The sequence below is a fragment of the Leucoraja erinacea genome, chromosome 34 (genome assembly GCF_028641065.1).
Source record: "Leucoraja erinacea ecotype New England chromosome 34, Leri_hhj_1, whole genome shotgun sequence".
NCBI classification, from domain to species: domain Eukaryota; kingdom Metazoa; phylum Chordata; class Chondrichthyes; order Rajiformes; family Rajidae; genus Leucoraja; species Leucoraja erinaceus.
Window position 1 is genome coordinate 16,135,903 of NC_073410.1, and position 22,697 is coordinate 16,158,599.

Consider the following 22,697-nt stretch of genomic DNA (forward strand, 5'->3'; position numbering starts at 1 on the left):
TAGGGCAGGTTTGGAGGGATATAGGTCAGACACAGGCAGGTGGGACTAATGTAGATGGGACGTGTTGGCCGGTGTGGGTAAGTTGGGCCGAAGGGCCTGTTTCCACGCTGTATCACTTTATGACTATGACTCTATAACTGAGTCTAATGCAGCGGAGGTCCACACTGTACAATTCCACATCATGTTTCCACACTATGACTTTATAATGGAAATGTTAAACATTTAAATGTGGGGATCAGATACAGACACAATCACACCTGCACATCTCCCCAGGAGTCACTGGGTGGCGCCCATGAGCCAGACTGCAGAGCACACAGTCAGAGTTAGTTCCTTGTGATCAGTTTAGTTTAGGAAGGAACTGCAGATGCTGGTTTAAACTAAAGATAGACACAAAGTGCTGGAGTAGTTCAGCAGGACAGGCAGCATCTCTGGAGAAAGGGAATACGGGTCGAGACCCTTCTTCAGACTGAGTCTGAATTAGCTCAGTCTGAAGAAGGGTCTCGACCCGAAACGTCACCTATTGCTTTTCTCTGGAGATTCTGCCTGACCCACTGAGTTACTCCAACTTTTAGTGTCTATCAGTTTAGCTTAGAGACATAGCGGCCCACCGACCAACACTGTCCCACACATACTAGGAACAATTTACATTTATACCAAGCCAATTAACCTACAAACCTGCACGTCTTTGGAGTGTGGGAGGAAGCAGGAGCACCCAGGGAAAACCCACGCAGGTCTCGGGGAGAACGTACAAACTCCGTACAGACAGCACCCGTGGTGAGGATCAAACCCGGGTCTCTGCCGCTGTGAGGCAGCAGCTCTACCGCTGTGCCACCGTGCCACTAATACACAGAGTACAGTCAGTGCTCTACTACACTGTACAATCCGCAGCTCATCCCGTTTTCTGGTGTTGTGGTCTTGGAGGTTTAGTTTAGTTTATTGTCACGTGTACCGAGGTACAGTGAAAAGCTTTTTTGTTGCATGCTAACCAGTCAGCGGCACGACTGTACAAGATTAGCATTGAACCATTGTACAATGTACAGATACATGATAAAGGAAATAACATTTAATGCAAGATAATGTCCAGTGAAATCCGATTAAAAATCGTCTGAGGGTCTCCAATGTAGATGGTAGCTCAGGACCACTCACTATTTTGTGATAGGATGGTTCATTTTTTGCCTGATAACAACTGGGAAGAAACTGTCCCTGAATCTGGAGGTGTGCGTTTTCACACTTCTGAACCTTCCGAATCCTTCTGAATTTTGTAGTCGGCAGGGCAGTACTCAGCATATCGCCAACTTGGACAATTTTACATTTTTTATCAAGCCAATTAACCAAGTCAATTTACCTACAAACCTGTATGTCTTTGGAGTGTGGGAGGAAACCGAAGATCTCGGAGAGATCTCAGAGAAAACCCACGCAGGTCACAGGAAGAATGTACAAACTCCATACGGACAGCACCCGTAGTCGGGATCGAACCCGGGTCTCTGGCGCTGCATTTTGCTGTAAGGCAGCAACTCTACCGCTGTGCCACCGTGACTTTTGTACCTCTTGTTTGATGGGAGCGGGGAGATGAGGGCGAGACTGGACTTTGACGATGCTGGTGAGGGATAAGGCAAGGTGGGACCCACAGACATTATCACAGGCGAATAACCTACCAGGCACCCACCAGTCTCCATGTCCAAGAGCTTACCCCGCACGTCACCTTTAAAAGTTGCCCCTCTCCCTATAACGCTAAAGCCTCTTATCTATCCTCCCATGTATCCCGCTGTGCCTTGCCTATGGTGGCGCCACCTGGTGGTTAGGCTGCTTACTGGGCGAACCCTCGGCCTGACTGGCAGGGTCACACGACTGCATTTGGCGGGAAGGAGTGGTCACGTGGCTTAGCGGTGTGCCCTGATATATATAGAACTCTGGGAGAACCCTCCCCAATTGCTCATGAGCTGTTCTCTGTATAACACAATAAAGATCACTCAGATTCACAACACATGTCTTGCTATACTGTCTAAATGTCTCCATAACACAATACTTGTATTGGACACCACCACCAAGTTTGAGAGTTTGTGATACCTCAATCCTCCAGTCCTCTTCCTCTCGATGTAAACCTCAGAGTAGAGGTTGTTTTTAATACCCCTGCCCTTGGGAAAGGACTCGGTGGGCCAAAGGGCCGGTTTCAACACTGTATCTTTAAACTAAACTAAACTGAAACTATGTAAGTGCTAAATATATGAAGGATGCATTTGTATCTGCACTGTAAGTTTACATCCACATGGCAGAGTGGCGCAGCTGGTAGTGCTGCTGCCTCACAGCACCACAGACCCGGGTCCCATCCTGATCACGGGTGCTGTCTGTGTGGAGTTTGCACATTCTCCCCTGTAATCACACGGGTTTTCTGCAGGAGCTGCGGTTTCCTCCCACATCCCAAAGACGTGCCTCTCTACCTGTGCCTTGTGTTATCTTACATACTTCAGTCAGGTCACGAGGGTTGCCAACTGTCCTGTATTAGCCGGGACATCCTGTAATTTGGGCTAAATTGGTTTGTCCCTTACGAGACCACCCTCGTCCCGTATTTGACCGCTACGACTCGGGTCGAGGGGACTGTCGGGTCGGGTCGGAGCGCCGCGTCCGGCCCCGCCTCACCCGTCCCGACGTAGTGCAGCCCATGGAGTGCAGCAGCAGCAGCAGCGCCTCGCCCCTGGCCCCGTCGGTCGGCAACCCGGCCAGCTGTCCGACCTTCGGACCTTCGCTCACCGCCGACACCACCACCCCTCCTTCTCATGGCCGATCATCGGTTCATGAGTTGGATGGGGTGCCGGGCCAAAACTCCTCAGCTGGCCCGCTGGCTGGGCTTTGTGTGCAGTCCAGCACCCGGGCCAACTCATCATTCACCCAGACACGGCCGAGTCGGTCAACGAATTGCCGTCGGGAATTTGTCCCGTATTTTGACCTTTTGTCCCTTATTTGGGAGTGAGGAAGTTGGCGACCCTACAGGTCACTCTTCCACCTTTTTCCAGTGAAAAAGATTTTCGCAGTACCTCGGTACAAGTGACAATAAACTAAACTGAAGTGAACCTCCTCCGTTCCAGACCTCTGCTGCAGTAGCAGTGGCCAGCCCCAGGCACTGCTCCCCATGTAATCTCTCATCATTATCTGTAGCTGCTGATCTCACTGTGCCCTTAAGCACAGTCCCAGGCCACACCTGTGCACAATCTCATCCCATTTCCAAGGAAACTTTTTCAAAACAAAGGTAAACAAATGAGAGTGGCGGGGAAACGCGCTATTGCTCCCTTAAACATTAGAAAATGAACTTTAAACATTGGCAAAGGTGCACACAGACACACACGCGTGCAAACACCCACGCACACAAATGCACTCACACCCACACTCATGCATACCCACACTCACACATACCCACACTCACACACGCATACACCCACACAAACACACACACATGCACACACTTACACACACTTGCACACACACACACATACACACACACATACACGCACACATACACACACACACAAACACGCACACATACACACTTGCGCGTGCACACACATGCGCCTACACACACACTGGTGCCCTTTTGGGCTGGGACCCTTCAGACTTCAGTCCAAAGAAGGATCCCACATCAAAACATCATCTAACCATGTTCTCCAGAGGCGATGTTTCAGGCCCAGAGTCCGAGAAGGATCCCGGCCCGGAATGTCGCCTATGCATTCCCTCCACAGATGCTGCCTGACCTGCTGAGTAACTCCACTACTGTGATTTGCGTTATACAGATTCAATCCTAACTACAGGTGCTTATCACTACGGCGTTTGTACATTCTCCTCTTGACCTGGGTTTTCCTCGAGACCTTTGGTTTCATCCCACATTCCAAAGCCTTGTACAGGCTTGTAGGTTATTTGGCTTGGTATTGATGTAAAATGGTAAATTGTCCCTCCTGTGTGTAGGATGGTGCTAGTGTGCGGGGATCACAGGTTGGCGTAGACTCGATGGGCTGAAGGGCCAGTTTTTGTGCTGTATCTCTAACCTAAACTAAACTAAACAACTGAAGGGCCTCGACCCGAAAAGTCACCCATTCCTTCTCTCCAGAGATGCTGTCTGTCATGCTGAGTTACTCCGGCATTTGGTGACTATCTTTAAACTATACATCGTTCAGCTGTCTATAGGTAAAAAAGAAAGCAAAGTGTGTGTGTGTGTGTGTGTGTGTGTGTGTGTGTTTTTCTCTAAGTAAGGCTCGAACATGGCTTGAAGTGGTAGAAAAATATTTCTCAAGATATTGTTTTGAGAAAAAGAGAAGTCCTGGGTAATCTGTGAAGTTAAAAGGCTGTGGGTTCAGGGGTTGGTGGAGGGAGGGCATTGTCCTTTACCTGATGGTCAGATGCCAGGTTCATCCGATACGGGTGCGCTTTTCCATTCTCATTCGTCATGGGAGACCAAACTTTCGATTCAGACCTAGAAAAGGAGAAAGAAAGAAAAAAAAGGTTTATTCAACCTTTTGTAAAAGGTGGCACAGCAGGAGAGTTACTAAGGGCCTGTCCCACATTCCCGAGCTGCTCACAAATACTCCCGAGTTTTCCCCTCGATTCAAACTCGGAGAATGTTTGTAACAGGTCCGTAGGGGTCCGTAGATTTATCGTAGCGGCACGTTATGTCAGCCGTAGGTACTCGGGGCATCAGGTAAGTCGGGACGTTTTTTCCAGCATGACAAACGATCCCACGAGTAAAACGATAGTCGGGAGCAGAAAAATTGCAACATTTAATGCCCCGAGTACCTACGGTTGACATAACGAGCTGCTACGATATATATCTACAGACTCATACAAACCCGTTGCGAACATTCTCCGAGTTTGAATCAAGGGGAAAACTCGGGAGAATTCGTGAGCAGCTCGGGAAAGTGGATCTTCGGTTTCCTCCCACCCTCCAAAAACCTACCGGATTGTAGAATAATTGACCCGGTATAAATGTTAAATTGTCCCCAGTGTGTGTCGGGTAGTGTTAGTGTGCGGGGATCGCAGGTCCGTGAGGACTCGGTGGGTCGAAGGACTTTATTCCGCGCTGGGGTGCGGCACAGGGGTGGAGCGGGTAGAGCTGCTGACTCACAACTGCTCACAACGAAGAAGACTGCAAAAAGTGGTGAACACTGCCCGGTCCATCACAGGTACTGACCTCCCCACCATCGAAGTCGCTACTACAAAAAGGCAGCCAGCATCATCAGAGACCCACACCACCCTGGCCACGCTCTCATTTCATTCCTGCCATCGGGAAGAAGGTACAGGAGCCTGAAAACTGTAACATCCAAGTTGAGGAGCAGCTTCTTCCCTACAACCATCAGGCTATTGAACACAACAAACCCCAAACTAGCTGTGAACTACATAGACTTGGTGGCATTATTTTTGTCTCTGCAATAGTATTGTTTATGTAGATATATATATACACACATACACTCACACATATATACATATATATACATACACATATATATACACACACGTGGTGTGAAATGTGTCAATGGATGTGTGTGTACGGGTGTGAGTGTGTGGGGTGGGGTTAGGAGTGTGTGTGTGTGTGTGGGCCAAATGGCCTAATTCTGCTCCTGTATATATATATATATATATATATATATATATATATATATATATATATATATATATATATATATATATATATATATATATATATATGGTGGTGAATCTGTGAAATTCTTTGGCACAGAAGGCTGTGGAGGCCAAGTCAATGGATATTTAAAAGGCAGAGATAGATAGATTTTTGATTAGTACAGGTGTCAGAGTTTATGGGGAGAAAGCAGGAGAATGGGGTTAGGAGGGAGAGATACACCAGCCATGATAGAATGGTGGAGTAGACTTGATGGGCCTAATGGCCTAATTCTGCTCCTATCACATGACATTATGACCTTATATATATATATACCCACATATATATATATATATACATATATATATATATATATATATCTATATATATATATATATATATATCTATATATATATATATATATATATATATATATATATATATATATATATATATATATATATATATATATATATATATCTACATATATATACACACATATACACACATATATATATATATATACATATATATACACACACATATATATACATACACACATATATATATATATTCGTTGTCATTTGAACCTCATTGAAGTTCAAACAAAATTTGGTTTCTGCAGTCATACACACAAGAAAAAGAACCAAGACACAACACAATTTACACAAACACCCATCACAGTGAATCTCCTCCTCACTGTGACGGAAGGCAAAGTCTTATCTCTCTCCTGCACTCCTCATTCTCCTCCCGATATCAGAGTCAAAGCCGCCGGCGGGCGATGGTAAATGTCCCGCAGCAATTAAAGCCGCGCCGGACGATGCAAGGCCACGCTCCGGGTCTTGGTGTTGGAGCCCCCGGCAGCACTAACAAGTCCCGCAGCCATTTAAAGCCCAGCCGGGCGATGTAAGGCCCCGCTCCAGGTAATTTTCAATCCCACAACTCGGTCGGGAGAAGTCGCCGTTGCAGAAGCCCTGAAAAGCGGTCTCCCACCAGAGACCCGCGGGCTCCCGGTGTCACCGTCCACCAGACCTGCAGTTGGAGCCTCCGAATCTCCGGGGTCGGGTCACAGCAGCGCGCCACCACAGCTCCTCCCGCTCCGAACTCGGCCAGCTCCGGCGATGGTAAGTAGGTCTGCGCTGGAGGAGCCCAGGTCGTTCCGGTTGGAGGCCGCTCCACGGTGCTAGGCCCCAACGACAACGGAGACCCGACAGAGAAAAGGTCGGGTTCTCCTTACAGGGAAAATATTTTAAAAGTTTCCCCAACCCCCGCCCCCCACACACAAACCCAGATAAAAAATAAAAATAAAAACTACATTCAAACGAAACGCTGCGACGTGATATATATATTTATATATATATATATATATATTCTTTTGTTGTTTATTATGGGTCTTCAGTGCACTATGTTTACGTATCTGTTATTGTTTGTTGTGTTATTGTTTGTTGTGTAAAAATTATTGTAAATAAATTAATAAACTTAATATATATTTTTTTAATTGAACTGTGATTCTGACAGAGTTCATTCAAACTTACACAAATTAATTTGGTGAATGATCGCTCTTCCAACAGAGCAAGCAGTAAAAATGCCTCTCATGACGAATACTCTCACAAACTTGTACAGCTGGGTCAGGGATAACAGATCTGAAGATATCCCACCATATCCATCCTTGGATAATAGTAGCTCCTCTGGGATAAGGATCCAGGAAGTTGTTTTGCAAGTTCCCAGCTTCAATAAATGTCTGAAGTACATAAAATCTGTCAAAAGAACGGTCTTCAAAATGCAGAGATGACCCAGAGGACCGATAACAACAAAAGATCCCACGGCATTCTTCACCAAAGAGAGACACAAAGTGCTGGAGTAACAGAGGGTCAGGCAGCATCTCTGGTGAAAAGCTATTTGTGTCTATCTTCGGTTTAAACCAGCATCTGCAGTTCCTGCTTGCAGATTTCGGGTCGAGCCCCTTCTTCGGACTGATTGGAGTCTTGATTCTGACTTGGGTCTGAAGAAAGGTGGGTGGTGCAGCGGTAGAGTTGCTGCCTTACAGCGCCAGAGACCCGGGTTCGATTCTGACGACGGGTGCTGTCGGTACGGAGTTTGTACGTTCTCCCCGTGACCTGCGTGGATTTTCCTCCGGGTGCTCCGGTTTACTCCCACACTCCAAAGACGTACAGATTTCTAGGCTAATTTGTTTGGTAAAATTATAATTGTCCATAGTGGGTGTAGGATAGAGTTAGTGTGTGGGGATCGCTGGTCGGCACTGACTCGGTGGGCCGAAGGGCCTGTTTCTGCACAGTACCTCTAAACTAAACTAAAACTAAAGGATCCCATCCTTTTACTCTAGAGATGCTGCCTGACCGCACTGAGTTAATCCAGCAGTTTGTGTCTATCTTCGGTATAAACCAGCATCTACAGTTCCTTCATGCATCTATAAGATTGCAACTAGACTATCTGACTCTTATACTCCATGCCCAGTCCGATAAAGTCCAGATAGATCACAAAATGCTGGAGTAACTCAGCGAGACAGGCAGCATATCTGGAGTGAAGGAATGGGTGACGTTTCGGGTCGAAGCCCTTCTTCAGGCAAAAATAAGTCTTCAATCTAAAGAAAGGCCTCGACCCGAAACGTCACCCATTCCATCTCTCCAGAGATGCTGCCTGTCCTGCAGAGTTACTCCAGCATTTTGTGATCTATCTTCAAATTAAACCAGCATCTGTTGTTCCTTTTCCCTCACATACCGACAAAGTCAAACATACTCTCTAGAATTTAGAAGATTGAGAGGGGATCTTATAGAAACTTACAAAATTCTTAAGGGGTTGGACAGGCTAGATGCAGGAAGATTGTTCCCGATGTTAGGGAAGTCCAGGACAAGGGGTCACAACTTAAGGATAAAGGGGAAATCCTTTAAAACCGAGATGAGATGAACTTTTTTTCACACAGAGAGTGGTGAATCTCTGGAATTCTCTGCCACAGAGGGTAGTTGAGGCCAGTTCATTGGCTATATTTAAGAGGGAGATAGATGTGGCCCTTGTGGCTAAGGGGATCAGGGGGTATGGAGAGAAGGCAGGTACGGGATACTGAGTTGGATGATCAGCCATGATCATATTGAATGGGGGTGCAGGCTCGAAGGGCCGAATGGCCTACTCCTGCACCTAATTTCTATGTTTCTATGTTTCTATACCTTACGCCTTCTTCACCCCTCTATCTGCTTGCAACTTTCAGGGAGCTTTGAGTCCAAGATCCATGGAAAAGAAGCAAAAATTCCTAAATGGATTGGGATTTACCAGGGGAGAGGGACATGGACATCTCTTCCTAAAGAGCTGCCAGCAACACAGAGGGCTGAATAGACTGCCCCGAGATCCCAATTCCCAATCCTTCGAGAAGTGTAGAGAAGGTGGTTTTATCCCTCAACCAACATTGCTATCCAACTCATCCCGAACAGGCTTTAGGGACATAACTTACATCCCACTCATGTTTATATACATGCCTCTTGCCTGACATATCGCTCAGTTAATTCCCCTTCGATGGGATCTCGACGATCTTTCAAATTGACTGGTCCCAGGGAAATATCATTCCTGTCCATGACACATGAGAGAGGAAGTGGACACGCAGGAACAAATAGAAAGCAATTAAACCTCCCAACCCACTTGACCTCTGTATGAGGGAGGAAACCCAGACATCACAGGGAGATCGTGCAATCCGCAGTCATGTGTAGTCTAGAGGGCGGCACAGTGGAGTGCAGTTGGTAGTGCCGCTGTCTCACAGCACCAGAAACCCAGGTTCGATCCTGACCTCGGGTGCTGTCTGAGTGGAGTTTGCACGTTCTCCCAGTGACCACATGGGTTTCCTCCCTCCGGTTTCCTCCCACATCGCAAAAGGCATGCGGGTTTGTAGGTTAATTGACCTCTGTAAATTGCCATTCATATGTAGGGAGTGGATGAGAAAGTGGGATAACATGGAACTAGTGTTAAATGGCTGATCAATGATCGGCGTGGACACGGTGGGCCATAATCCCTGTTTCCATGCTGGAACTCTAAACTAAACTCGACTGTCATGTAATAAAAATGAACAGCGGATGCTCATTGATACCAACAATGCTGGAGAAACCCAGTGGATCAGGGCAGGATCTCTGGAGAAAGTGGATCGGTGACGTTTCGTGTGGGGGCCCTTCTTCAGACACATGTTACTCCAGCATTTTGTGTCTAGCTACGGTCTATAGATGGACTGAGGATCGAGGTTCAACATTATGATTAACTGGTTATCTTTTTGTTAACGTAATTGTGGGGAAGAAAAATTACAAAACACGATTAAATGAAACTCAATTTTGTGATTGTCCTTCCCAAATCTACACTAAAAGAAAGATAACCAGTTACTAGATTACACCATTATCACCGTAGTGGTGTAATCATTACACCGTCCCCAGTCCATCTACATGGTGGTAGAAAGATGCAAAATGCTGGAGTAACTTGGGTTTGAAGAAGGGTCCCGACCCGTAACGTCACCTATCATTTTTCACCAGAGATGCTGCCTGATTCACTGAGTTGCTCCACCATTTTTGATATCAGCAAGCATCTGCAGTTCATTTTTATTATGCTGTATAACAGTAGAGCTTAGTTTAGAGTTCCAGCAAAGGGAAGTGACTGTAGAGAAGGGAAAGTGTGTGGTCTGGTCTAGTCATGTTCCTCAGCTTTAGCACAAGGGGGAAGCGCTCTTCAACACACCAGGTTGGGTATTTTTGGATTTCACATAATGTGCCAGGGACACCATCAAGTCAATTCTGAGGAATAGCAAAGATACTGTGAACCCACCTTGTGACTCTTGGGAGTTTGATTTAGTTCAGAGATACAGCATGTAAACAGGCCCTTCGGCCCACCGAGTCCATACCGACTAGCGACCAATCCGTACACTTGCACTATCCTACACACAACAGGGACAATTTACAATTTTTACAGAAGCCAATTAACCTACAAACCTGCATGTCTTTAGAATGTGGGAGGAAACTGGAGCACCCAGAGAAAACCCTCGCAGGTCATGGGGAGAACGTACAAACTCCGCACAGACAGCATCCGTAGTCAGGATCATACTTGGGTCTCGGGCACTGTGAGGCAGCAACGCTGCCACTGTGCCACCCTTTCCTTGGTTCCAAAGCCAAGTGTTGTCCAGGAAAGCAGTCATTTTAGAAAAGCCCAGTTTGAGTTGCAGTTTGCTCTCTGAACTTGCAGTTTAAAAATAGATCAGATCGAGTAAATGATTCAGATGGATCAGTTAAGAACATCACAAGGATTAGTTAAACCCGAGTTTGTGCAGGTTAACACATTGTATCCATACCCAGCGTGATCGGGGCGGCCCGGTGGCGCAGCGGTAGACTTACTGCCTTACAGCGCCAGAAACCCGGGTTCGATCCCAAATATGGGTGCTGTCTGTACGGAGTTTGTACGTTCTCCCTGTGACCGCGCGGGTTTTCTCCGAGATCTTTGGTTTCCTCCCACACTCCAAAGACGTACAGGTTTGTAGGTTAATTGGCCTGGTATAAATGTAAAATTGTCCCTTGTGTGTGTAGGGTAGTGTTAATGTGTGGGTGAGCGCTGGTCGGCGAGGACTCGGTGGGCCGAAGGGCCTGTTTACACGCTGTGTCTCTAAACTAAGTTAATTAACCTTGAGTTAGTGTGGGTTAACAAATTGCATCTGTACACTGAGTGATTAGAAAGTAAATCCCTTAAATGGGAACAAGCTGGGAACGATGGATCAATAATGCAGGACATGCCTGTATATGGTCATCTCTATTGTTAGCCTGTTCCCCAGAGCCTGCCTGGGATGCATTGACAACACTGCTTTACCCAGAACAATAGGACATGCATCTTCTCACAGACTTGGACATAGTTTGGCATCAGATTCTTTGCATGCCATTCGGATTACAGACACGCTCATGAGAAGGTGCAGGAGAAAGCTTCCCCCCCCCCCGGGCCAAAACACTCTGGGAACAGGAGGTGTGTTATCTTGGTGCTGGCTTCTCATCCTCATTGTGTGCCGAGATGCGGTGGAAACCTTTGTGTTGCCTGCTACCCAAGCGGCATGTCGGGGGAAGACACTGAGAGAGGGGGGAACCGAGGGGCACGGGGTGGTAGGAGAGTGAACCGGGGTCTTGCCTTCCTTCCGCACCCGCAAGGTCAGCTGTGGGAGGGACCCCCGGGACACTAAGGAGAACAGGAGTGTTTGACGGCACCGGGCCTGTACTCGCTGGAGTTTAGAAGAATGAGAGGAAACCTCATTGAAACTTACCCAATAGTGAAAGGCTTGGAGAGAGTGGATGTGGAGAGGATGTTTCCACTAGTGGGGGAGTCTAGGAACAGAGGTCACAGCCTCAGAATAAAAGGACGTTCCTTTAAGAAGGAGATGAGGAGGAATTTCTTTAGTCAGAGGGTGGTGAATCTGTGAAACTCTTTGCCACAGGCAGCTGTGGAGGTCAAGTCAAAGTCAGTGGATATTTTGCAGGCAGAGATGGATAGATTCTTGATTAGTACGGGTATCAGGGGTTATGTGGAGAAGGCAGGAAAAAGGGGTTAGGTGAGATAGATCAGCCATGACGGAATGGTGTAGAATTCATGGGCCGAACGGCCTAATTCTGCTCCTATCACTTAAAGAGTTTATGACAGATGAGGAGAGGGAGGTTGCTTTGTTGAACAACGGAGACCCGAAGACTCGTCGGACCGCTGGACCAGGGGGGAGCCGCTGGAGACGTCGGCCTCGAGGAGCAGGGGGCCGGTAGGAAGGTAATGCCTCCAGTGCCTTCAAGGTCGGCTGTAGGTGCCCCTGGGACACGGAGACGGCCGGGCCAGGAGAGGAGAGGGACATCGGTTGGCGGGAACTGCTCCAGTACATCCGGCGCGCGTGCCGACCGGACTTTGGACGCTGAATAATGGCGCCAAAAATGGCGGCGCCCGCAGGCGTAAAATATGCAAAAGGAATTTCACTGTGCAATTGCAAATGTGACATATAAACCATTAAACCATTGAACCATTGAACAAGGCGATGGCTGGAGGCCCTGCAGAAGCCTGGGGCTCGCCTGGATTCGGCAACACTGGGGATTTTTGCATGCCGTCTCAGTGGGCTATTTCCATACACTTTGCTAATCGGGGATTGAGCCTAGGTATGGCTATACTTCACTGAAATGCAGAAACAGAATTTCCCTGTGCATTGCACATGTGACAAAAAGCACTATTGACCATTGGGCATACTGCCAAAGTACTACGGGTGCTGTCTGTAAGGAGTTTGCACGTTCTCCCCGTGAACTGCGTGGGTTTTCTCCGGGTGCTCCTGTTTCCCCCCACACTCCAAAGACGTGCAGGTTTGTAGGTTAATTGGCTTTGGTAAAAAGTGTAAATTGTCCCTAGTGTGCGGGATAGTGCTGGTGTAACGGGGATCACTGATCAACACTCGATGGGCCGAAGAGTCTGTTCCAAGCTGAATCTCTAAAGGCTAACATTGCCAAACCAAGCTGTGATGCATCCCCATAGGATGATTTCCTTGGTGCATCTGCAGAAATTAGTAAACCTTGTGACAAATTTCCTTCGTCTTATGAGGAAGTAGAGGCATTGATGGACTTTCCTGGCCATAGTGGTCAATATAACTGGACCAGGATAAATTGTGAGTCATAGAGTCATACAGCCTTCGGCCCAACCTGTCCACACCCACCAACATGTCCCATCTACACTGGTCCCATCTCCCTGCGTTTGGCCCCTATCCCTTTAAACCTACCCTATCCCTTTAAACCTACCCTATCCATGTTTCTTCAGCATTGTGATAGTCCCTGCCTCAACTACCTCCTCTGGCAACTCTTTCCAAACACGCACCACCTTTTGTGTGAAAAAGTTACCCTTCAGGTTCCTATTAAATCTTTCCCCCCTTTACCTTAAAATCATGTCCTTATAGTTTTAGAGATACAGCGCGGAAACAGGCCCTTCGGCCCACCGGGTCCGCGCCGACCAGCGATCCCCGCACATTAACACTATCCTACACCCACTAGGGACGATTTTTACATTTACCAAGCCAATTAACCTACAAACCTGTACGTCTTTGGAGTGTGGGAGGAAATTGAAGATCTCGGAGAAAACCCACGCAGGTCACGGGAAGAACCTAGTTGGGATCGAACCTGGATCTCCATTCGCTGTAAAGCAGCAACTCTACCTCTGCGCCACCATGACCGCCCTAAAGCCTCTGCATCTTAATTCTCCTACTCTGGGCAAAAGACTCATTTACCCGATCTATTCCGCTCATGATTTTGTAAACCTCTATCCCCCTCATTCTGCGCTCCAAGGAATAATGTCCTTGCCTGCCCAACCTTTCGCTATATCTCAGGCCCTCGAGCCCTGGCAACATCCTCGTAAATCTTCTCTACACCATTTCCAGCTGACAACATCTTTCCTATGAAATGGTGCCCAAAACTGAACACCAAGTTGTGGCCTCACCAATGTGTTATATAACGACAGTGTGACCTCCGGACATCTATACTCAATCATTGCTATTATTTATGCCTAGGAACTTGGATCTCACAACCATCTGCACTTCAATACTGTTGATGCTACGAGGGATGTGAACTACATCAACATTTCTGAAGTCGATAACCAGCTCCGTTGCTCAGCTGACAGAGAGGAAGAGGTTTATGTCTTCACACCACATTATTAAGCTCTCTATCTCCTTCAATACACACAAAATGCTGGAGCAACTCAGTGGGTCAGGCAGCATCTCTGGAGAACATGGATAGGAGACGTTTCCAGTCGAGATACAGTGCGGAAACAGGCCCTTCGTCCCACCGAGTCCGTGCTGACCAGCGATCCCCGCACACTAACACTGTCCTACTTACAATAGGGCCCATTTACGATTATACTGAAACTGCAAACCTTCACGTCTTTGGGAGTGGGAGGAAACCGGGACACCCGGAGACAACCTACGCGGTCATCGGGTGAACATACAAACTCCATACAGATAGCACCCGTAGTCAGGATCGAACCCGTGTCTCTGGCGCAGTGAGGCAGCAACTCTACCGCTGTGCTGCTGAAGCGGAGAACATGGATAGGTGACATTCTGGGTCGGGACCGTTCCTCGGACTGATTCCTGCATCTGCGGTTCCGAAGTCGATGGAGCCCACGGCTGGGGCCTGGATCGGCGTCCGGAGAAAACCTGGCGGCGATAGTGGAGAGGTCGGCGCGGCGGTCGATGATGGCACCGACTGACGGACGAGGATGGACCACGTGGAAGTGAGGACGCCGCTGCCGGGGAGAGGAGCAACGGAGGAGCCGCGTCGGGGGGGGGGGGGGGGGGGGGGGGGGAACAACAAGGGTACTTTTTAACTTTGTCAGTGCCCTTTATGGGCGACTATTGGCATACCTTGTGTATGGAAGCAAAGAATTTCTCTATGACTTGTCACATGTGACAATAAAGTGTTCATTCAATCATTCATTCATTCATTCATTGTCTCCATGGTATGATTTGCCTGGATAACAGATTTTCATTGCGTTTCAGTACACGTGTTAATAACAAACCAAACCGATAGCAAGTGGGCAGCCTGCAGACCTTGACACCATTCCCATCAGATAACATCATGTATACTTTCATAAGTAAACAGAGAGCATGACTAGAGGCAGAATAATCAGTAACCAGGCACAGGTTTCAGTTGATTGGGAAATGAATCCGATCTGAACAGGGGAAGCGTTGGTCTATTCTGCATCAGGCGGGTGTTATCTGAATCCACTGCCATGCTGTGTAGAGGCGGAGAGTCCAACAGCCGCTTGTAGATCAGAAATGGATTAAAAAACAGAAGGTAATGGAACAGTGATACATGTGCGCGGCACGGTGGCGCAGCAGTAGAGTTGCTGCCTCACAGCGCAAGAGACCCGGGTTCGATCCCGACTACGGGTCCTGATTGTACAGAGTTTGTACGTTCTCCCCTCGAACAAGTGGGTTTTCTATGGGTACTCCAGTTTCCTCCCACACTCCAAGGACATGCAGGTTTGTAGGTTCATTAGCTTCTTGGAAATTGGGAATTGTCCCTAGAGTGTCGGATAGTGCGAGTGTGCGGGGTTTCTCTGGTGAGTGCGGACTCAGTGGGCCGAAGGACCTGTTTCCACACTGTATCTCGAGCGTCTACATGGAAGGAATGCTACCAATTAATAACGCCGACTTGACCTGATAATCTGCCTTCTGTTATTTTATGCTTATGTTTCCGCAAAGTGTTATCAATTGTTACAAACAGGAAGGAGAGAAAGTGCAGGAGGTCACGGTGATGAACCGTCCAGATATACAACCAACCAGTAGACAACCTTGGAATCAAGAACCAGAGGTCAAAGGTTTAAGGTGAGGGGGGAAAGATTTAAATGGAACCAGAGGGCTAACTTTTTTCACACAAAGAATGGCGGGTGTTTGGAATGAGCTGCCAGAGGAGGTAGTGGAGGCAGGTACTATTGCAACGTTTAAGAAATATTTGGGCAGGTACATGGCTAGGATAGGTGTAGAGGGATATAGGCCACATGCAGGCAGGTGGGATTAGTGTAGATGGAGCATGTTGGCTGGAGTGCGCATGTTGGGCCGAAGGGTCTGTTTCCACACTGTGTGACTCTGAGCTTCTATAACATCCCAAAGCATTCCAGTCTTCAAGTTCCCAAACTTCACCACAAGTGCTTCCATAGCCTCATCCCACCTCCAGTCACTTTCAGTCTCTCCCAAAGTTGCCAAAGGCCTTGGTGTGGAACCTTCCCTTTGCTCCAGCACTGGTGGTGGTTATCTATATCACTCTCTGGAGTTTGATTCAACCCCATTAATAATATCAAGCCTACAGTCTGCGAACTTCTTCTTAGACCCAACCTCGATCATGGCTGACCATGGGTGTTTCCAGGGTTGGATGACGCCTGTGTGTGACTTTGTTTAACGTGGGGAGACTGGTGCACAGACAGCCACCCCACGGTCCTTGACAGATCTGAGTCAGGATCCAGTGGCATGGAGTCCAAGATGACCGGAGACCCTTTTCTGCTGCAGCCTTCATCCGCCTTCCCAGCCGATGTGACGCTCCACTAAGGTCAGCCATCGTTTCCACCATGTTCCACCGTTGAGGTCCTGGTTGTATTGCTCTTTGTCAGAGACCTCCCCCTCGACCTTACCGCCATGGGTGGCCCTACCAGGAGCACAGCTCCAGACGGCATCGCTCTTAGGATCTCAGGACCACACAAGCTTCTCCACCACGACAAGGTGACAATCCACGGAGATATGTAGACACAAAAAGCTGGAGTTACTCAGCCAATGCCTCCAAGTCTATGTAGATCAGAGCACATTTGGAGTTTAATTACCTGAAGACTGAAGGAAAGAACCTGTTCCTGAACCTGAACTAAACATAAGATACTTTTCTTGGGTGTTATCCGAGTAAATGTTAGCAATTGCATCCTTTGGCCCTTCAGGTCCATTCCACCATTCAATCATGGCTGATCTATCTCTCCTTCCTAACCCCATTTTCCTGCCTTCTCTCCATAACCTCTGACATCCGTACTAATCAAGAATCTATCTACCTGCCTTAAAAATATCTATTGACTTGGCCTCCACAGCCTTCTGTGGCAAAGAATTCCACAGATTCACCACCCTCTGACTAAAGAAATCTCTCCTCATCTCCTTCCTAAAAGATCATCCTTTAATTCTGAGGCTATGACCTCTGGTCCTAGACTCTCCCATTAGTGGAAACATCCTCTCCACATCCACTCTATCCGAGCCTTACACTACTCTGTACGTTTTAATGAGGTCCCCCCTCATTCTTCTAAACTCCAGCGAGTACAGGCCCAATGCCGACAAACGCTCATCATAGGTTAAACTACTCATTCCTGGAATCATTCTTGTAAACCTCCTCTGGACCCTCTCCAGAGCCAGCACACCCTTCCCAGATATGGGGCCCAATATTGCACACAGTAAAGTCTCTGGAGTGGGACTTGATCTCACCACTGCGGGGAGGTGAATATTGATTGAGGTATGCTTGGTGGCCAGAACTGGCTTTCATCGATTCCTGCCTCTCGGATTACTCATCATTCAGCAGAAGAGGAAGTATTTTATTCTTACAATGTTGCTGAAATTTACCTGCCAATTAGGAAAGTCAGTTCATCTCCACATCCCTTGATCTTGTTCTGAGCGTCCAAGTGGGTCATTCCATCAGTGTTTTCTCCATCTATGTCCAAGATTATATCCCCAACACATAGCTTGGCGGAGTCTGCTTTACTCCCTGGTGTTATCTGATGAGAGAAAGTTTGCATTTTTGACTTTTAGACTTTGGAGATTTAGTGTGGACATTAAGGCCCTTCGGCCCATCGAGTCTGCGCCAACCAGCGATCGCCCGGTGCACTGGCACTACCCCACACACACACTAGGGACAATTTACAATTTTACCGAAGCAAATTAACCTACAAACCTGTACGTCTTTGGAGTGTGGGAGGAATTTGGAGCACCTGGAGAAAACCCACGCAGGTCACGGGGAAGACGTACAAACTCCATACAGACAGCACCCGTAGTCAGGATCGAACCCGGGTCTCTGGCGCTGTGAGGCAGTAATTCTACCGCTGTGCCACCGTGCCGCAACTGGTGATCACACACTTATAAAGACCTTTGATGTGTGTCCCTTCTTTGAGGGCACCCCACTGATGGACTGAGCCACTCCTCAGATGAGATGCATCAAGATCACAAAAACACATCAAAGTGTATAATAAGCAGTATTTCCTGGTGTCAAGATATCAAAGAGCATAATCGCATGAAGATGTCATTAGATGTGGATTGGAGGGAGAAATGAGCATTGTCAAAGGAGTTATTGATGGAAATGTACTCAATTTAGTTTAGTTTAGAGATACAGCATGGAAACAGGCCATTCGGCCCACCAAGTCCATGCTGGCTATCGATCACCCATTCACACTAGTTCTATGTTATCCCACTTTCTCATCCACATTAAGGGCAATTTGCAGACGGCCAATTAACCTACAAACCCTTTGGATGGGACCACGTCTTTTTGTATTTGGGATGTGGGTAAATATCTTTGAGATGTGGGAGGAATCCGGAGCACCCAGAGGAAACCCACTAGGTCACTGGGAGAACGTGCAAACCCCACACAGACGGCACCCGAGGTCAGGATCGAACCTGGATCTCTGCTTTACTAACACTAGTTCTGCTTTCCCACATTCCCTACACATTTGGGGCAATTCGCAGAGGGACAATTAACCTACAAACCCGCACGTCTTTGGGATGTGATCTACCCGCTGTGCCACTGCGACGCCCTAATGGCCTCAAGGATTGATGGGCTGTAATATTCAAGGCTTACATCGCCACAGTTCATCGCCTAGATCGGTGTATGCATTGCACAGCTCTGGTGTCTGAGATTTACATATACACTGTTCAAACTTAACCGAGTGATATTAGAACTAGAATTGCAAGGAAATCCATAGAAACTAGATGCAGGAGTAGGCCATTCAGCCCTTCGAGCCAGCACCGCCATTCAATATGATCATCCAAAATCAGTAGTCTGTTCCTTTTCCCTTCATATCCCTTCATTCCGTTAGTCCTAAGAGCTATAGATCCGGTAGGCGGCGCGACTCTGGTCAGCAGCGGCCTCTGCAGCCTGTCCGCGTTTTTATTATTTTTTGTCTATGTTTATATGTAGTTTTTGTTATTTTATGTTGGGGTGTGTGTGTGGGGGGGTGGTGGGAGGGAGGGGGAAACTTTTAAATCTCTCCCTGCACTGGAGACCCGACCTTTTCTCGTCGGGTCTCAGTTGTCGTTGGGGCTGCAACGAGGAGCGGCCTCCAACAGAAGAAGCCGGGGACTCTGGTGCCGACTCACCTCACCGTCGCGGAGCTGGCCGAGACCGGAGCGGTGGAGGAGCGCTGCCGCTGCCGCTGCTGCTGCTGCTGCTGCTGCCGCTGCCGCTGATGCGGAGGCTGCTACTGCGGGTCTGCGGACGGCGGCACCGGGAGCCTGCGGATCCCTGGAGGGAGACCGCTTTTCAGGGCTCCTGCAACGGCGACTTCTCCCGCCCGAGTTGTGGGGTCGAAGAGCTCCTGGAGCGGGGCCTACATCACTGCCCCGCGCGGCTTGGAATGGCCGCGGGACTCTGCGAGCGCACGCCGGGGTCTCTAACACCAAGACCCGGTGTGCGACCTCGCACCACCCGGCGTGGCTTTAATGGCCGCGGGACAATCGCCATCGCCAGCCGGGGGCTTTGACTTTGACTCTGACATTGGGGGGGGGGGGGGGGGGGGGGGAGAGTGCAGTGGAGAGATAAGTTTTTTTGGCCTTCCATCACAGCTATGTGATGGATGTTTTATGTAAAATGTAAATTATGTTGTGTCTGGGGTCTATTTGTGTGTAATGTATGGCTGCAGAAACGGCATTTCATTTGGACCTCCAGGGGTCCAAATGACAATTAAATAGACTATTGACTATTGACTATATCTAACTCTCTCTTGAAAAGGATTCAGAAGCTCAGCAGTCAGATCTTCCAAACTTCAGTCTGAAGGAGGGTTTCGACCCGAAACGTCACCCATTCCTTCTCTCCAGAGATGCTGCCTGTCCCGCTGAGTTGCTCCAGCATTTTGTGTCTATCTTCCAAATTCAAAATGGAAAGAGTGTCCAAAAACACTTCATTGTGCAACAGAATTTCCAGACCTTTCACGTTGAAAGAATAATTCTATATTTGTGTGTTTAGATGAGTTTAGGGATACAGCAAGGAAACAGAGTCTTCTGACCATTGAGTCCGTGCCGACCTTCAATCACCCATTAACACAAGTTCCATTTAGAAGCAAAGATCTGCAGATGCTGGTTTAAAAGTAACTGAATGGGTCAGGCAGCATCTCAAGAGAAAGGGGATAGGAGACATTTCGGGTCGGGACCCTTCTTCAGTAGTTTCATTGCCCTTGGTAAAAATTGTAAATTGTCCATAGTGTGTAGGATAGTGCTAGTGTACAGGGTGATCGCTGGTCGGCGTGGACTCGGTGGGCCGATGGTCCTGGTTTTCCACACTGCATCTCTAATGTGTAAACACTAAACTAAGTAAAACACTGTCTGCAAGGATAGTGCTGTGTGTACGCTGGGAGAGGGAATGGACTGGGAACGCAATCTGGGCTAACGATCGTTGCATTAGTTGCTGCATGCCGCGGTGCCTCGGGTTAATCAAGTGCATGCAGGCCCTTCATAAATCAGGTCGAGAGCAGGATCTGGCCCAGATCTACAGCTTAGATCAGCCATCAACAACAAGGGCAAACTGGTGAAAGGCTGAGACAGGTGGCACACCCCTCCCGTGGGCAACACAGGAGAGATGGGAAGGGAAGTTGGCCGCTACATGATTTGGGTTTCCCCCCTTTCCTTCCCTCTCATTCTCTCTATTCCTTGAAGACCCATTCCTTCTCTCCAGAGATGCTGTCTGTCCAGCTACGTTACTCCAGCATTTTGTGTCCATCTTGAGTTTGTAAAAGCCTGCTTTGTAAACAGTTTGGCTGCTGCCGCAAGCATACAGTTTGGCCCACGGCCAGTGAAGTTCAAAACACAATAACAAAAAGGCAATAATGAGCAGTTGTGCAAACTCCACACAGGCAGCACCCGAGGTCAGGATCGAACCTGGGCCCGTGGTGTTTCGAGGCAGCCGTTTTACCAACCGGCAAAGCTGCCTCAAAAACACCACGGGCCCAGGTTCGATCCTGACCTTGGGTGCTGTCTGTGTGGAGTTTGCACATCCCCCCGTGACCTCGAGTGTTTTCTCCGGGTGCTCGGGCCTCCCCCCACATCCCAAAGAGGTGCGGGTTTGTAGGTTAATTACCCCGCGTGAGTAGGGAATGAATGAGAAGGTGAGATTACATGGAACAAGAGAGAAAATGCAATCAAAAACGAACTGCATGTTCTGGTTTATATCAAAGATAGAGACAAGTTCTGGAGTAACTCAGCGGGTCAAGCAGCATCCCTGGAGAACACGGTAGGTTTAGACGCTTAGGGTCGGTACCCTTCTTCAGTGATTGTTGGGGGTGGGAAGGGGGTGGCAACTGGAAGCAGGAAAAGGTCAGGACGTTAGACTTTAGACTGGAAACATCTAAATCTATCCATTTTCTCCAGAGATGCTGCCAGACCCGCTGAGTTACTTCAGCACTTTGTGTCCATCTTTAGTGTGAAATGGTGATCGATGGTCGTTCTGAAGGGCTTGTTTCCATGCTGTGCCTCTAAACTAACAGCACTGCTTTCTGTACAGCTATTGAAAGGCAGGCTTGGCAAACCTGCCTCTGAGGGAGTGGCAATTAGGTTGAGATAAGAGGACCTTACAAGGGCAAGTAAAGTGGGTGGCACGGTGGCGCAGCAGTAGAGTTGTTGCCTCACAGCACCAGAGCCCCAGGTTCGATCCTGACTACGGGTGCTGCCTGTATGGAGTTTGTATGTTCGCCCCAAAACCCACATGGGTTTTCTCCGAGATCCCGGGTTTCCTCCCACACTCCAAAGACGTACAAGTTTGTAGGTTAATTGGCTTGATATAAATGTAAAATTAGAAACATAAAAACATTGAAAATAGATGCAGGAGTAGGCCATTCAGCCCTTCAAGCCAGTGCCGCCATTCAATATGATCATGGCTGATCAACCCAAGTCAGTGCCCCGTTCCTGCTTTCGCCCCATATCCCTTGATTCCGTTAGCCCCAAGAGCTAAATTGTCCCTAGTGTGTGTAACGTAGTGTTAGTGTGCGGGGATCGCTGGTCGGTGTGGACTCGGTGGGCAGAAGGGCCGGTTTCTGCGCTGTATCTCTAAACTAAACGAAAGGAAAATTAAAAAGTGGTTCTGTAACACCAGTAGCAATACCATGCTCAGAAGCAAATCTCAATCCTGCCACAGTCGATAGTCCGCAAACAGATAACAAGTACTGTTCAAACTGCTGGCTTTATGGGCAGTGTTACTCAGAGTGAAAGAAGGAGGAAAATTTATTGCAAGCCATCGGTGGTGTTCTATTTTGGATTGAAGGAATGCGCACTTGGATTCCTGGCACAATAACGGGAGGCTTGGATCAAGCAGAAATTCCTCTGGAGAATTATGGAGACTTAAAAACTTGGCCATAA

At 48.1% G+C, this 22,697-nt stretch overlaps 1 protein-coding gene across 1 annotated transcript in view; it reads right to left on the minus strand.

Annotated features, from left to right (window-relative positions):
• The window catches only part of pdlim1 (PDZ and LIM domain 1 (elfin)), a 65,098-nt gene that overhangs the window by 19,244 nt on the left and 23,157 nt on the right, over positions 1-22,697 (minus strand). The window contains exons 2-3 of the mRNA XM_055661931.1: positions 17,709-17,860; positions 4,375-4,459 (exon numbers count right to left, since the gene is read on the minus strand). Coding sequence (XP_055517906.1) covers positions 4,375-4,459; positions 17,709-17,860 — 237 coding nt within the window. The remainder of the gene's footprint in view (positions 1-4,374; positions 4,460-17,708; positions 17,861-22,697) is intronic.